This window comes from Podarcis muralis, chromosome 17, assembly GCF_964188315.1.
Source record: "Podarcis muralis chromosome 17, rPodMur119.hap1.1, whole genome shotgun sequence".
Classification (NCBI taxonomy): domain Eukaryota; kingdom Metazoa; phylum Chordata; class Lepidosauria; order Squamata; family Lacertidae; genus Podarcis; species Podarcis muralis.
This window is the reverse complement of record NC_135671.1, coordinates 31,181,552-31,196,466: the sequence shown is the minus strand read 5'-3', so window position 1 is coordinate 31,196,466 and position 14,915 is coordinate 31,181,552. Positions and strand designations below refer to the sequence as shown.

The window sequence follows — 14,915 nt, the reverse complement described above, 5'->3', positions numbered from 1 at the left end:
GGATTTCAAGCCAGAATAAGCCCTAAATGGGGGGGGGGGGAGGGATTTGGTTCACAACAAACTTCTTATGAAGTAATTTGTTGTTTAGTCATGTCCGGCTCTTCGTGACCCCATGGACCAGAGCATGCCAGGCACTCCTGTCTTCCACTGCTTCCCTCGGTTTGGTCAAACTCATGCTGGTAGCTTCGAGAACATTGTCCAACCATCTCGTCCTCCGTCGTCCCCTTCTCCTTGTGCCCTCCATCTTTCCCAACATTAGGGTCTTTTCAAGGGAGTCTTTTCTTCTCATGAGGTGGCCAAAGTCTTGGAGCCTCAGCTTCACGATCTGTCCTTCTAGTGAGCACTCAGGGCTGATTTCCTTCAGAATGGATAGCTTATGAAGTAAAGTTCCCCATTATAAAGAGCTTATTCTAGCCGGAAGTTGGTGGACTTGAATTTGTGATATCTGGGTTTGTGGACCAAATAAAATATTGTTTTATAAGTGGAATAGTTGGGGGTTACCTTGGAGCACATGTTTTGAATTTTTTTTTATATAGCTGACAGGTGAATAATAATAACAATAACAATTTATTATTTATACACCGCGCATCTGGCTGGGTTTCCCCAGCCACTCAGGGCGGCTTCCAACAAAACACTAAAATACAATAACCTATTAAACATTGGACGCGGGTGGCGCTGTGGGTAAAAGCCTCAGCGCCTAGGGCTTGCTGATCGAAAGGTCAGCGGTTCGAATCCCCGCGGCGGGGTGCGCTCTCGTCGTTCGGTCCCAGCGTCTGCCAACCTAGCACTTCGAAAGCACCCCCGGGTGCAAGTAGATAAATAGGGACCGCTTACTGGCAGGAAGGTAAACGGCGTTTCCGTGTGCTGCGCTGGCTTGCCAGATGCAGCTTGTCACGCTGGCCACGTGACCCGGAAGTGTCTCCGGACAGCGCTGGCCCCTGGCCTCTTAAGTGAGATGGGCACACAACCCCAGAGTCTGTCAAGACTGGCCCGTACGGGCAGGGGTACCTTTACCTTTTTTATTAAACATTAAAAGCTTCCCTAAGCAGAGCTGCCTTCAGATGTCTTCTAAAAGTTTGGCAGTTATTTGCTCTTTGACATCTGGTGGGAGGGCGTTACACAGGGTGGGTGCCACTACTGAGAAGGTCCTCTGCCTGGTTCCCTGTAACTTGGCTTCTCGCAGCGAGGGAACCGCCAGTAGAATCAGAATCTCTTCCCTTCACTCACTCACTCTCTCTTTTTCTTTTTTCTTTTTATTTAGATTAGGGTTTTTCATTTTTTTTGCATTGTAGAAAGTTATTTTGTGGTTGATATTAACATTTGTACATGTTCTTTTAAGCTTTAATAAAATCTACTGGGGGGGGATAAATGGGTGGGCTTATTTACCCCTTTGTTGTATTTTGCACATCTAACTCAACAGTAATCAAGGCCGGCCCTGCCATGAGGAAAGAGTGAGGGTTTATTGTTTTTAAAAGGTAAAGGTGGAGTAGCGTGGGGGGTGCAGGGGGGGCCAGCCGCACCGGGCGCAACATCTGGGGTTAGGGCAAATCCATGGGTTAGGGGGCACAAATCCACGGGTTAGTGGGCGCAAATTACTTGCCTTGCCCCGGGTGCTGACAACCCACGCTACGCCACTGCCCCTGCCCGTACGGGCCAGTCTTGACAGACTCTAGGGTTGTGCGCCCATCTCACTCAAGAGGCCGGGGGCCAGTGCTGTCCGGAGACACTTCCGGGTCACGTGGCCAGCGTGACATCGCTGCTCTGGCGAGCCAGAGCCGCACACGGAAACGCCGTTTACCTTCCCGCTAGTAAGCGGTCCCTATTTATCTACTTGCACCCGGGGGTGCTTTCGAACTGCTAGGTTGGCAGGCGCTGGGACCGAACAACGGGAGTGCACCCCGCCGTGGGGATTCGAACTGCCGACCTTTCGATCGGCAAGCCCTAGGTGCTGAGGCTTTTACCCACAGCGCCACCCGCGTCACTATTTTTTATTGGCCAGTAAAGTTGACTCAGAGGAATCAGCTCCAAATTCTGAGCAGTGCTTACAGAGCGGGTACTCTCTGATATACAGTTCTTAAGGAATGAATATGCATAAGCTTCTGTCCAGTCCTAGAATTACACATTCTCCTAATGATATCCTTATACTGGGTAACTCTAATTGCATATGCATTAGAGGCAGAACAAAGACTCTAAGTATCACCTTGTCTTTTAATCCTAATTGTTCATTAGTTAACTTCTCTTCCAAAGTAAATTTCATCCACACATATATTTTGTGCCTATAGCACCAGTAGTGGGAGTGGACTTCCTTTTTTCACTTCCATTTTCTTGCCGAAATTAGCCAAACTAATTAATTCCTTAATATTTCCTCACCTTCCAATTGACACAGTATGCTGGAAAGGAAACCACTCGTGACTGGATCAGAGGCTTTGATTCTGTGGAGTTGTGCTGGTGCCAAGCTCACCAGTGCCTTTGGCTCCCCCCCCCCACTCCATTCCTTTCGCTGCAGCGCCATCAGTGAGCCGCAGGATCCCAGGACACCCCAATGCTCCTCATGGGTTTTTGGGGGGAGGCGCATCACTCTCACACTCTTCCCCTTCACTCCACAAAGCCGAATCTGACATAGCTGTCCGATTCACGGTCCGCCTGCCATGTTGCTGAGACCCAGAAGTAGGAAGTTTAATGTTTAATGTTTTATTATTATATGTTGGAAACCACCCAGAGCAGGGTATAAATAGAATAGTAGTAGTAGTAGTAGTAGTAGTAGTAGTAGTAGTAATAATAATAATAATAATAATAATAATAATAATAAGCAAGCAAACAAACAAACAGGGCATCCCTATTTGGAGAAATGATGGAGGGTATGCATTATGATAACACCCATTGGCACATGTATATAATTTATATAAAATAATCATTTAAATAAAATACATTTATAGAAAATAAATTTATCCCTTTCATCTTGTTCTTGTATTTGGCTTTGGGTTCTGAGGGGCATGTTCTTCTTTTTTGGTGTGTGTGTGAGATTCAGCATGGGATTGGCATGCAGGTGGTGAGTCCTTCCAGGTGCCTCAATGGTCCTGGAAAAAAGACTCTCCTGGAAGCAGAGTCCCTGCTCCCTCCCCTCTGTATTAGCTGGATTACGTAGGCGTTGTCCGTTCCTCTTGTGCCACACCCTCCCCGGGGAAAGGTAAATTGCAGCTGACATGCAGCTGGAGTATTCTTTCAAAGGCAGGTTGCAACCTTGAGTGAACAGCACCTCAGGCAGGTAAGTGCTCACCTGAGATGTGGCAAAAGGCACCTCAGAGAAGAGAATGGGAGAGGGGTAGAAAGGCACAACTAAGAGGTCCTTCAAGGAGGGAGAGAACAAATACCTGGAGCACTGAATGAGATTTCCTTGAAATTGGTGATGGCAAAGGTGTTTCATAGATCAGGCTTGTATTTATTTAACCATTTGCTTGGTCACCAAAGGTGACAAGGTGATTTATGCAGGTGAGTGAGCTGGGGGCTGCTGGGGGCTGAGCACTCCGTCTCTCATATGGCAGCCCCTTGTGTTTTTATACTGTCTCTGGAGGAGACCTAGTCTAAGGTTGCTGAAATATACTCAGAGTCTAGAGTGGATTTCATGCTCTTTATTCAGCTCATAGTGGTGAGGAGGAATGAAAGTTTCCCCAAAGTATCTGCTTTATATACATTATTTACACATTATTTATACATTATTTATATACATTATTTACACAAAGTTCAGCAGGGCCAGTCGTTGAGCTGGGGGTGCTGTGCTGTGCTAGAAGGAATGTAGCGAGGTGGTACTCCCAATCCCCTTGCGTCATGCGGCGGAGGGTGTCCTTGGTGGTTCGCACCATGCGTTCTGCTTGGCCATTGGTTGCAGGGTGGAATGGCGCCGAGCGGATGTGGCGGATGGCGTTCTGCGCTGTGAAGGTTTGGAATTCTCCTGACGTAAATGTGGTTCCGTTGCCTGAGACAAGAGTGTCAGGGAGCCCGTGGGTTGCAAACAGCCTGCGTAGTACCCGGATGGCTGCGGACGTGGAAGTGGATGGTACCAGTGCGACTTCCAGCCATTTGGTGTAGGAGTCCACCACTATGAAGAATGTTTTCCCCTGAAAGGGGCCAGCGAAGTCCACATGCAGGCATGACCATGGTACTCGGGCGGACTCCCAGGACTGGACTGGGGCCCTTGGGGGATCTGGGCGGGATTCTTGGCAGGCCTGGCAGTGTTTGACCCAGGCCTCTATCTCTCCATTGATCCCCGGGCACCGCACATAACTCCTGGCAAGGGCCTTCATTCTCACTACCCCTGGGTGTGTCCCCTGTAGGGCTGTGAGGACCTTTTTGCAGAGGGGCTGGGGAACAACGACCCTGCTTCCCCATAACAGACACCCCTTGTGGGCCAACAGTTCGTGTTTGCGGGTTGTGTAGACCACGAATTCTGGCCTGGGGCTGCTGCTGGGCCATCCCCTCCACACCCAGTCCAGGACCCGGGAGATGACCCTATCTTTCTTGGAATGGTGTGCAACTTCTTGTGCCTGAATGGGGCGGTCGGGAAGCAGCTCCAGGCTCATAACCTCTTGCGCAGGTGCTGGGTCGGGGCCTGTTTCCGGTAGTGGTAGCCTGCTGAAGGCGTCCATGTGGCCCATCGCCTTCCCAGGGCGGTAAATCAGTGCATACTGGTAGCTGGCAAGGAAAATTGACCACCTGAGGACGTGAAGAGACAGCACTTGGGGGGTCTGCTTTTCGGGGGCAAACAAGCCAAGCAACAGCTTGTGGTCAGTCACCACAGTAAAGAGCCGCCCGTACAAGAAATCATGGAATGATTTCTTCACGATTGCCAGACCCTCCTTGTCGATTTGCGAGTAGTTCTGCTCGGTTGCATTGAGTGTCTGGGGAAAGTATGCCACCGGCACCTCTCTTCCATCCGGGAGTTGCTGTCCCAGGACAGCCGTAGGGCGAGGTGTTGCATGCTAGCACCACCGTTAGCCTCTCGTCGAAGTGTGCCAAGACCGAGTTAGAGACGAGCAAGTCCTTGACTGCCTGAAATGCGGTCTCCTGGAGCTGACCCCACACCCAAGGGGTCCACTTGTCCAGGAGTCTGTGTAGGGGCTCCGCTACCGCTGCCTTGTGGGGAAGGAAGGAATGGTAAAAGTTCAATAGTCCCAAGAAGGCCTGAAGTTCAGTCTTGCTCTTGGGCGCTGGGGCATCACAAATGGCCCGTACCTTGTCCCCAGTCAGGTGGACCCCTTCTGCGTCCACCATAAATCCCAGAAAGTCCACCTGAGGCACTCCTAGTAGACATTTTCCCCGCTTCACCTTGAGACCCGCCGCCTGGAAACGGTGCAGAACGGTGCGGAGGCGGTCCTCAAACTCCTCTGGTGTGGGCCCAGCAATCAACACATCATCGAAGAAGGGGGTGACGCCAGAAATCCCTTTAAGGAGCGAGTCCATTAGATTCTGGAATATGCCTGGTGCCACACTGACACCGAATTGCAGCCGCTTTATCCTGAACGCTCCTCTGTGCGTCACAATTGTCTGTGCCTCTGCTGTGGCCTCATCTACTGGCAGCTGTTGATATGCTTGGGCCAAGTCCAGCTTGCCAAAAATTTTTGACCCAGCCAGGGTGGCAAGGACATGGCTGACCACTGGCACTGGGTATGCGTGGGCCGTGAGGGCCTTGTTTATGGTACATTTGTAGTCTGCGCAGATGCAGACCAAACCATTAGGCTTGACGGGTGTGATGATCGGGGTTTCCCAGGGGGCATTAGGCACCGGCTCCAGCACTCCTTGCTCCACGAGCCGGTCCAATTACTTGTCTATACGGGGTTTCAGGGTGAACGGGACCCGGCGGGCCTTGAGCCTGACAGGTCGTACTGCGGGGTCAAGCTGTAGAGCAATGGGGCGGGGCCAGTATACTGTCCCAATTTCCCATCGAAAACCCCCGGAAATACCTTGCATATGGCGTCCACGTCCACTTGTAAGCTAATGTGGTTCACTCCGGTGACGGCTAGCCCCAGTGATCCAAACCATGCCAATCCCAGTAAGCTAATGTAGGGGCCCTTGACCACAAGCAAGTCCAGTTGCCATGTCCGCCCTCGATATTACACCCTGAAGGTCCCCACCCCCATTGCGGGGACCTTATGTTTCTGGAAGTCCCGTAGGGTAAATGGGGCCGGCCTGAATTTGGGACCCCCACTAGGACACAGTTTCCTTAAGGTCCTTGCCGAGATTATGGATAGAGTTGAACCCGTGTCAAGCTCCATGCGGCACAGGGCCCCCTCTATCTTTACCTCTACATAAATTTTCTCTATGTTGGGGTGGGGCAACTGGTATACCTGGAAGTCCATGAGCTCCGTCAAGTTGCCTTGGTGCGTTGGGCCCCGGGACCTGGGGCTCTTGGATCGGTCATCTGATGGCTGGTGTAGGGTGGGCTGACCCCGACACACCCGGGCAATGTGTCCCGATTTTCTGCACTGCCTGCACTCTGCGTTGTGGAAACGGCAGGTCCTCTTCTCGTGACTCTCCCCGCAGCTTGCGCAGTTCCCTCCTTCTCGTCAAGGCAGCTGTGGTCTGTGCACTGCTGTACTCAGTGCACCTCCTCCCTGTCAGATCCTGAGTCGTCGGTGAGGTCTTCGTGATGGACCCTCGGTTGGGACGGCAGGCTCGGCTGTGTCTCTTGCATCGACCTCTCGGCAGCTTCCGTTGCCAGGGCCTCCTCCAGAGCAACCTGGAACGTTAGGTCCTTCTTAGCGTAGAGGCGTCATTGCATCTTCTCATCCTTCAGGCCACCAACGAGGTGGTCACGAAGCATGTTCTCCAACTCTGAGAACTTGCAGAACTGGGTGGCTTGGCGGAGAGAGGTCACAAAGCCAGTTATGGTTTCCCCAGGGGCTTGCCGCTTTGCATAGAAGGCATTTCGACGGGCCACCACTGAGGGCTGCGGCGAAAAGTGCCCCTTCAGCCGTTCCATTATTGTTTTGTATGGAACAGTAGCAACGTCTTCAGGTGCAAGGAGAGCCCGGGCGATTTCAAAAATCTCCTCTCCACAGACGCTGAAGAATATCGCCCTCTTCTTGGCGTCTTCTTCGTCGGTGACCCCTTTGGCTTCTAGGAGGAAGGTGAAACGGGAGGCATACGCTTCCCAGTCTCCGGATGCTGGGTTGATCAGTGAGAAGCTGCTGTCGGTTGCCATTCTGAGTTCCTTGGGTCCCAGAGCTGAAGGCTGGATACACGGTGCAAGGCAGCGGTGTGGCAGTTGGCGGTGCTGCGGTGCTGTGTGTGGCAGTCAGCTCAGCGGGATCCCACCTTCGTCGCCAGTGAAATATACTCAGAGTCTAGAGTGGATTTCATGCTCTTTATTCAGCTCATAGTGGTGAGGAGGAATGAAAGTTTCCCCAAAGTATTTGCTTTATATACATTATTTACACAATGGGCTGCACGTGATTGGCTAATTCCGGAATTTTCCTGTAGGCCAATCAGGTTGTGGATTCACTTCCATCTGGAGCTGGATTGGGTGGCTCCTGCAGACCAATCATACTGCTGCATTGTTCTAGGACCAACCAGACTGCTGCATTTTGGATCCTATTCAACTCAGTACATAACAGTTGCCATATTTCAAACAGTGAAAATCAGGACACAAAAGTTGCTGAAGTGACTTGGGGGGGGCAGTTGTTGAATTTTTGGGGGAGGGAAAATTTGTTGAGTTTTTGTTGAGGGGAAGTTGTTTGTTGAGCTTTTTGGCAAAATTGCAAAAAAGAAAGAAAAAAGACATGGAACCCCCCCGAAAGAAAGCACAGGTGTGCCTGGACCATTTCTCCATATTCATCAGAAAGCTGTTGCTTCTTCTGGTGCAGAAGCAGAAAAGGCAAGTCAGCTCAATCTGTACTGGAGCCAAGACTGAAGTCTAGAGAAGGGCAAGGGCAGCAATGGATCTCAGCAAAATGCTCGCAAGTAATTAAGACCTATAAGTAGTTTATCAAAAACTATATTTAACAATAGGGTTAACAAGTTCTTGAAGCAAGAGGAGAGCCTCCAGTTTATTGAGCTGCAAAGAAACCAACCTTATAAACAAATAACATGAACTAGAGAAGGGAAACATATGAATCACTGTGAATCTGAAAGCAATACAGGCACACCTATTGGTCCATGGCAGCCCATGAGATAAAACCCAAGGAGCGACAGCAGCAAAGCTCCTTTATTAAGATGGATTGAAAGTAATGAGCAAGCTTCCAAGTGCATCAGTTCTTCTCTTCAGGATGGATATTAACCAAAAAGAAAAGGGAAAGGGGGGTGTTGATTGAGCTATTACTATTTGGACTCCTGTCCTGAGATGGAGAGCAGAGCAGGGCCCACACTCACCAGCCCTACTGAAGAGGATACTACTACTACTACTACTACTAATAATAATAATAATAATAACAATAATTTATTTCTACCACGCCCATCTGGCTGGGTTTCCCCAGCCACTCTGAGCGGCTTCCAACAGAAGGCTAAAGATATATTAAAATATCCATCATTAAAAACTTCCCTAAACAGGGCTGCCTGTTGGGATACTGCCCGGGAGACAAAGGCCATCATGCCCCATGCCGTCTCCGGACGATCCATCGATCTCTCGTAGAAACGCAGTATCAGTTAATTAGCGACATGAAGCCTCAGAAATAGCTTTCCACATTCCAAGGACTTGAGCACGCTCTATCAGCAGAGTTCGTACAGCGAAAGACGCACTCAAGAGAGCATATTTACAACTTTATTCAGCGTTGCTCACAACAAAGAGAAAACATGACTGCCTGCTTCGATGTCTCAGGCACAGAGAGAGAAACGAAAGCAATAGACAAAACATAAACTTCCTGTGAACAGGAAATACGCAGACTCTGTGACTCACAAAGCCTGCTCCCTTTTAAGGTGGAATGGAAATATCCTAACACTGCCACTAGATGGATGGGATAGAAAGGACTGACTAAACCCGGGATCAGGAGGAAGAGACGTTGGATGAAGATTGGGGGGAAATTTATTTAGGACTGTTTTGAAAAATTAATGAATATTAGAAAAATGTTGGAATGAAATTATTTGGCTTTGCAAGAATATGTTAAGGTTAGGAGAAATTGGTATAAATAAGATTTAAGTTTTAAATTTCAGGGTTTTTTATGTAATATAGGTTAAAATAGATCAAGGTAATTTAATGACAGGATATTATGAAAAATGGAAAGGATTTGCTGTTATAATTAATAACTAGAATACAAAAAAGGGAGGTGTGAGGAGGTCGATGAAACAAGGTTATGACAGTTAAGGATTTGGGAATATTGGATCTGTTTTTAAATTTTTGTGGTTTATTTTTGTTTTGTGATTTTGATGTGTTATGTGTTTGTTTTTGCTTTTGATTTGTCTTGTTTGACTGCCGTTTGTCTTTCTATTTTTTTATTTTTTTTTCTCTTGCCTTCTTTTTCTCTCTACTTCTTTGTAATTTTAAAATTTCTTAATAAATATCATTTTTTAAAAAAAGGAAATATCCTAACACTGCCTTCATGAGGCCGGAATAACATCGCCCAGCTGTGAGGAGTGAAAGTCGCTCCCTGCAAGGCCCTGTCCATCTGGCCTAGGGGGTGAGACCCAGACTCACCAGCCCCACTGAAGAGGCTCCTCATGATGCTGGAGGAACATCGCCCAGCTATTGTTTTATTGTTTGCTCTTTCCACCGAACAGCATCAATAAAACACAATGTAAAGTTTTGGAGTGTTGATATACAAGGTTAAAGTCCACACGATCAATTTGTTCCCACATGAAATTGTGCTTTTATTGTCTAACTCAGAGGAAATGATGCCTGAAGTTTGGGGAGAATTAGACTAATGAAGGAAAATCTGATTGGCAACTTAGCTAGCTTCAACGTTTCCCTTTGATAAAGTGTTTGGGAACATGTATCTATGAGGAAAATAAATTTTGCTCTCTTGCTCTGGCAGAGCAAACAGAAAATGAAAACTAGGGGGAATCCAAATCTCTCATGTCTTGGATGCATCACCACAGTGAAGATGTCAATTCTTGCAAGGTTTCTTCCTTTTTATTCCAAGTTTTACCAATTGTGATTGCTCCTGAGTGACAGGGTCCAATTCAGAAGTACCCTCCAGCTGTAGACCTGCTCCTTCCAGCATTATGCATAGCATAGAGAAGGCAGATTTAGAAAGCCTTTTCTCCCTCTCTAATAACGCTCGAACTTGTGGACGTTCAGTGAAGCTGGAAGATTTAGGACAGATAAAAGAAAGTACTTCTTCACTTCAAACTATGAAACTCTCACCCCATTATGAGGCAGGACTCGTAATTGCTTCCTTTTCGTTAAAGGTATTCTGTGGCCAAATATAGCCTATGTAACCTGCCAATTAGGGCAAGTACAGGAGGTTGTTGACATTTTTTCCAGCAATCTTAATTCCAGTTTGGGATTCATCCAGTCCAGCCTTTCGCATGATGAATTCTGCATATAAGTTAAATAAGCAGGGAGACATTACACAGTACAGGCTTGTTGTACTCCTTTCCCAGTTTTGAACCCATCAGTTGTTCCATATTCAGTTCTACCTGTAGCGTCTTGTCCCACATAGAGATTTCTCAGGAGACAGATAATTTAGCAGTAATTCAATAATTCCACCCAACGTGTATAAAGTTTGCCATTTTAGCATCACATGTACAATGTGTAAGCTATTCCTGTTTCAGATGAATAACGTAGCGCTCTAAACATGTTGAGATTTAGACTACCTGTATTGCTCAATTTGCCTCCTGCACCTGCTGAATTTTTGTTTATGCTGATGCTCTTTCAGTGCATGCATTCCAAATTTTATGGCCTAATTGGGAAATACAGGGAGGAATTCCATGTAGCACAATGGCAATTGTTCCATCAGTGCAAGCTTTTCACTTACCAGACACCCTGGCACACACCCAGAGTTTGTGTTACTTTTTGGAAGTGAGGCACAGTGGAGACTGTGTGGTCTTTATATGGTTAATTGACACATACATAAATACAACCTGAGCCTATGATGGAGAGGGCCGGAGCATAATCACCCCAAGAAGTTATTGTTTCTCCCGTAGCCACAGCTGTGGATCCCAGCAGAAATCAAACATCATGCTCTGCCTCTGTGGCTTTTCAGCCTGCAGCTTTTCCTCTAGTTCACACCACAGTCCCCCAAACTTTGACTTTGCCTTTCTAGCTGGGGGAGGGGCCCCACCCATTTGCTGTCTCAGATAGAGCCCCTTCCCTTTGTTTTCCTTTAATGGCTCATCACCCAGGTGATTACCTCATCAGGAAGCTGGTCTGGCTTATATTTTAACACTTACTGTATCCAGGAGTTCAGGAGTCTGGCACCCATAAACTCATATAACACTTTATTCGGATTTCAATGGATCTGTAAATAGATGGGTTGAGTGAATAATGCCAATCCCCGAGAGTGCATATCTTCCTTCCAGAAACAGATTGCAAGGGCAAGAAGGCAGGTGTTATGAGCAAGGTTTGAGTGTGTCAGCAGTTGGCAGACTCATTCTCCGTGCGCCCAGCCTTATGCCAAAAACTCCCCTTGTGTGCGTGCACACACACACACACACACACAGAGAGAGAGAGAGAGAGAGAGAGAGAGAGAGAACAGAATTCACCTCCCTTTCACTGGGCTTCTCTTTTGCAGGTTGCCTTTGGAAACAGGATAGAGGTGGCCAGGATCTCTCCCCCACCCACGTACAGTCGGCAAGTGAAAGTGCCAGGAAGATGCTCATGACCAAGCTGCAGAATTTGCCCACTGTAGTGCTCTTCATTTCCTGCTCTGCTTTCCTTTTCCTACTTGTTGCGAAGAACGAATGGGAGTCTCTCGAGACGCTTTCCCCACCACCACCAGTGGCCAAGCGGCATCCCTTGGAGGTTGTCTATTCCACTGATTATAAGTTCCTTCTCAACGAGCCAAAGAAATGCTGGGAGAGGAGCCCTTTCTTGATCCTGCTGGTGATAACTGAGCCCCAGGATTTTGCCACGAGGCAGGCCATCCGGCAGACATGGGGCAACGAGAGCTCAGTGCCTGGGGTTTCCATTCTTCGTCTCTTTCTGACGGGTGTCCAACCAAAATTTGGATACCCGCTCCAGGCCCTTTTGGAAGAGGAGAGTTCCATCCACAGAGACATTATTCAGCAGGACTTCCTGGATACCTACAACAACCTTACCCTGAAGACTCTGATGGGCATGGAGTGGATAAGCAAGTTCTGCCCCAATGCCACCTACGTGGTGAAGGCAGACAGTGACATCTTTCTCAATGTGAACTACATGGTGTCCCACCTGCTGCAGCCTCACCTGCCACCCAAGAAGAACTACATGACAGGGTACATCTACTGGAAAACAAAGCCAGTGCGTGAAAAGGCCTGCAAGTGGTATGTGCCACAGGAGGTGTACCCCAATGAGACCTACCCGCCCTACTGCGCAGGCCCAGGGTATGTGTTCTCTGGGGATCTGGCCAAGAAAATCTACCAGGTAGCAAAGACCATCAGGGTCATTAACATGGAAGATGTCTTCATGGGAATCTGCCTGTATGAGCTGGGCATCAGCGTGACAAACAGCCCCAGGGGTCTCTTCAACGTGTTCAAAGTCAAGTATGAGAAGTGCAAGTTCTCCAAGGTGGTGGTGGTGCATCACTATGGGCCAGAGGAGCTGCTGCAGATTTGGCCTGGCTTTCAGGACCAGAACCAGACTTGCAAGGACCTGCCTCTTTGGGTTGTTGCCAGTTGTGCAAAAGACGCATTTGTCATCTTCTGTTGCTTTTTCATATTTATAAACATATATGCACACTCTGTTTTCAAAGAGCTTCTCCCAACACACAATGCAGCATTATTTATACATGAATCACCATAAAGATGTTAACCCAGCCATTCCCTGTTCTCTTTGAAGGATGAGATAAGGTTAAAAAGGTGAATCCTCAACCAGGGAAGAGCATTCAGAAGAAGCACCGTATTTTTCACTATAAAAGACACACCAGACCATAAGACGCACCTAGTTTTTGGAGGAGGAAGAACTGGGAATGCCCAGAACCCCCCCAACCCTAAAACACCTGCACCCCGCAAAACAAATAAAAAACATTAGAAAGCAGGCAGCACATAGCAGCCAACCCTCCCCTAAGCCAAAAGAGCCTAGTTCATCATTAAAAATTGGTAGGGGCAGATGGGTCTTGATGGGCCTTGTAGTGACCTTGGAGCTACGCTGGGGAGCCCAATAACAGACTTAATTTTTTTGACTGAATGCCTTTTTCACTTGTCTTATAATTTTGGCCGGAGACTTAAATGCCTGTGTAAGAAAACCCCGTTGTTCCCTATTTAATTCATATAATCTATGTCTTTTGTTTTATTATGATTTTATTAAACTGATTTATTTATATATCTGTATCTTATTTTTTTCTGGGAAAGATGGAGGGCACAAGGAGAAGGGGGCGACAGAGGACGAGATGGTTGGATAGTGTTTTCGAGGTTACCAGCATGAGTTTGACCAAACTGCAGGAGGTAGTGGAGGACAGAGGTGCCTGGCGTGCTCTGGTCCATGGGGTCACGAAGAGTCGGACATGACTAAACGACTAAACAACAACAAATCTTATTTTTTTAGTATTGTTTGTTTTTTAGTATTGTTTGTGTTTCTTTATTGTAAGTTGCTTTGCGGGCCGCTAAGTGGGAGAAAAGTATTGTCTAAAATAATGCTGTGGTTACGATGATACAATCTGAGAAGTGTTTTATTAGCGCTTAATATATAAGAATGCCACTTGCCAGGTTTCTCGGATACCCTGTTGTTGTTGTTTAGTCGTTTAGTCGTGTCCGACTCTTCGTGACCCCATGGACCACAGCACGCCAGGCACTTCTGTCCTCCACTGCCTCCCGCAGTTTGGTCAGACTCATGTTTGTAGCTTCGAGAACACTGTCCAACCATCTCGTCCTCTGTCGTCCCCTTCTCCTTGTGCCCTCAATCTTTCCCAATATCAGGGTCTTTTCCAGGGAGTCTTCTCATGAGGTGGCCAAAGTATTGGAGCCTCAGCTTCACGATCTGTCCTTCCAGTGAGCACTCAGGGCTGATTTCCTTAAGAATTGATACGTTTGATCTTCTTGCAGTCCATGGGACTCTCAGGAGTCTCCTCCAGCAGCATAATTCAAAAGCATCAATTCTTCGGTGATCAGCCTTCTTTATGGTCCAGCTCTCACTTCCATACATCACTACTGGGAAAACCATGGCTTTAACTATACGGACCTTTGCTGGTAAGGTGATGTCTCTGCTTTTTAAGATGCTGTCTAGGTTTGCCATTGCCTTTCTCCCAAGAAGCAGGTGTCTTTTAATTTCGTGACTGCTGTCACCATCTGCAGTGATCATGGAGCCTAAGAAAGTAAAATCACTCACTGCCTCCATTTCTTCCCCTTAAATTTGCCAGGAGGTGATGGGACCAGTGGCCATGATCTTCGTTTTTTTGATGTTGAGCTTCAGACCATATTTTGCGCTCTCCTCTTTCACCCTCAATAAAAGGTTCCTTAATTCCTCCTCACTTTCTGCCATCAATGTTGTGTCATCTGCATATCTGAGGTTGTTGATATTTCTTCCGGCGATCTTAATTCCGGCTTGGGATTCATCCAGCCCAGCCTTTCGCATGATGAATTCTGCATATATGTTAAATAAGCAGGGAGACAATATACAGCCTTGCAGTACCCCTTTCCTAATTTTGAACCAATCAGTTGTTCCATATCCTGTTCTAACTGTAGCTTCTTGTCCCACATAGAGATTTCTCAGGAGACAGATGAGGTGATCAGGCACTCCCATTTCTTTAAGAACTTGCCATAGTCTGCTGTGGTCGACACAGTCAAAGGCTTTTGCATAGTCAACGAAGCAGAAGTAGATGTCTTTCTGGAACTCTCTAACTTTCTCCATAATC

At 47.5% G+C, this 14,915-nt stretch overlaps 2 protein-coding genes across 2 annotated transcripts in view; one reads left to right on the top strand and one right to left on the bottom strand.

The window, feature by feature from the left end:
- LOC114588147 (beta-1,3-galactosyltransferase 1-like) overlaps positions 1-14,915 on the bottom strand; it is a 62,271-nt gene that overhangs the window by 7,495 nt on the left and 39,861 nt on the right. The gene's annotated exons all lie outside the window — the stretch shown is intronic.
- On the top strand, positions 3,177-13,387 carry LOC114588105 (beta-1,3-galactosyltransferase 1-like). Its single transcript, XM_077921715.1, has 2 exons — positions 3,177-3,265; positions 11,661-13,387. The coding sequence occupies exon 2, from the start codon at positions 11,741-11,743 to the stop codon at positions 12,866-12,868; it is 1,128 nt and encodes a 375-aa protein (XP_077777841.1). The 5' UTR covers positions 3,177-3,265; positions 11,661-11,740; the 3' UTR covers positions 12,869-13,387.

Coding starts and splice junctions, on each gene's coding strand:
- LOC114588105 (XM_077921715.1), top strand. CDS start 11,741: ATGCTCATGACCAAGCTGCAGAATTTGCCCACTGTAGTGCTCTTCATT.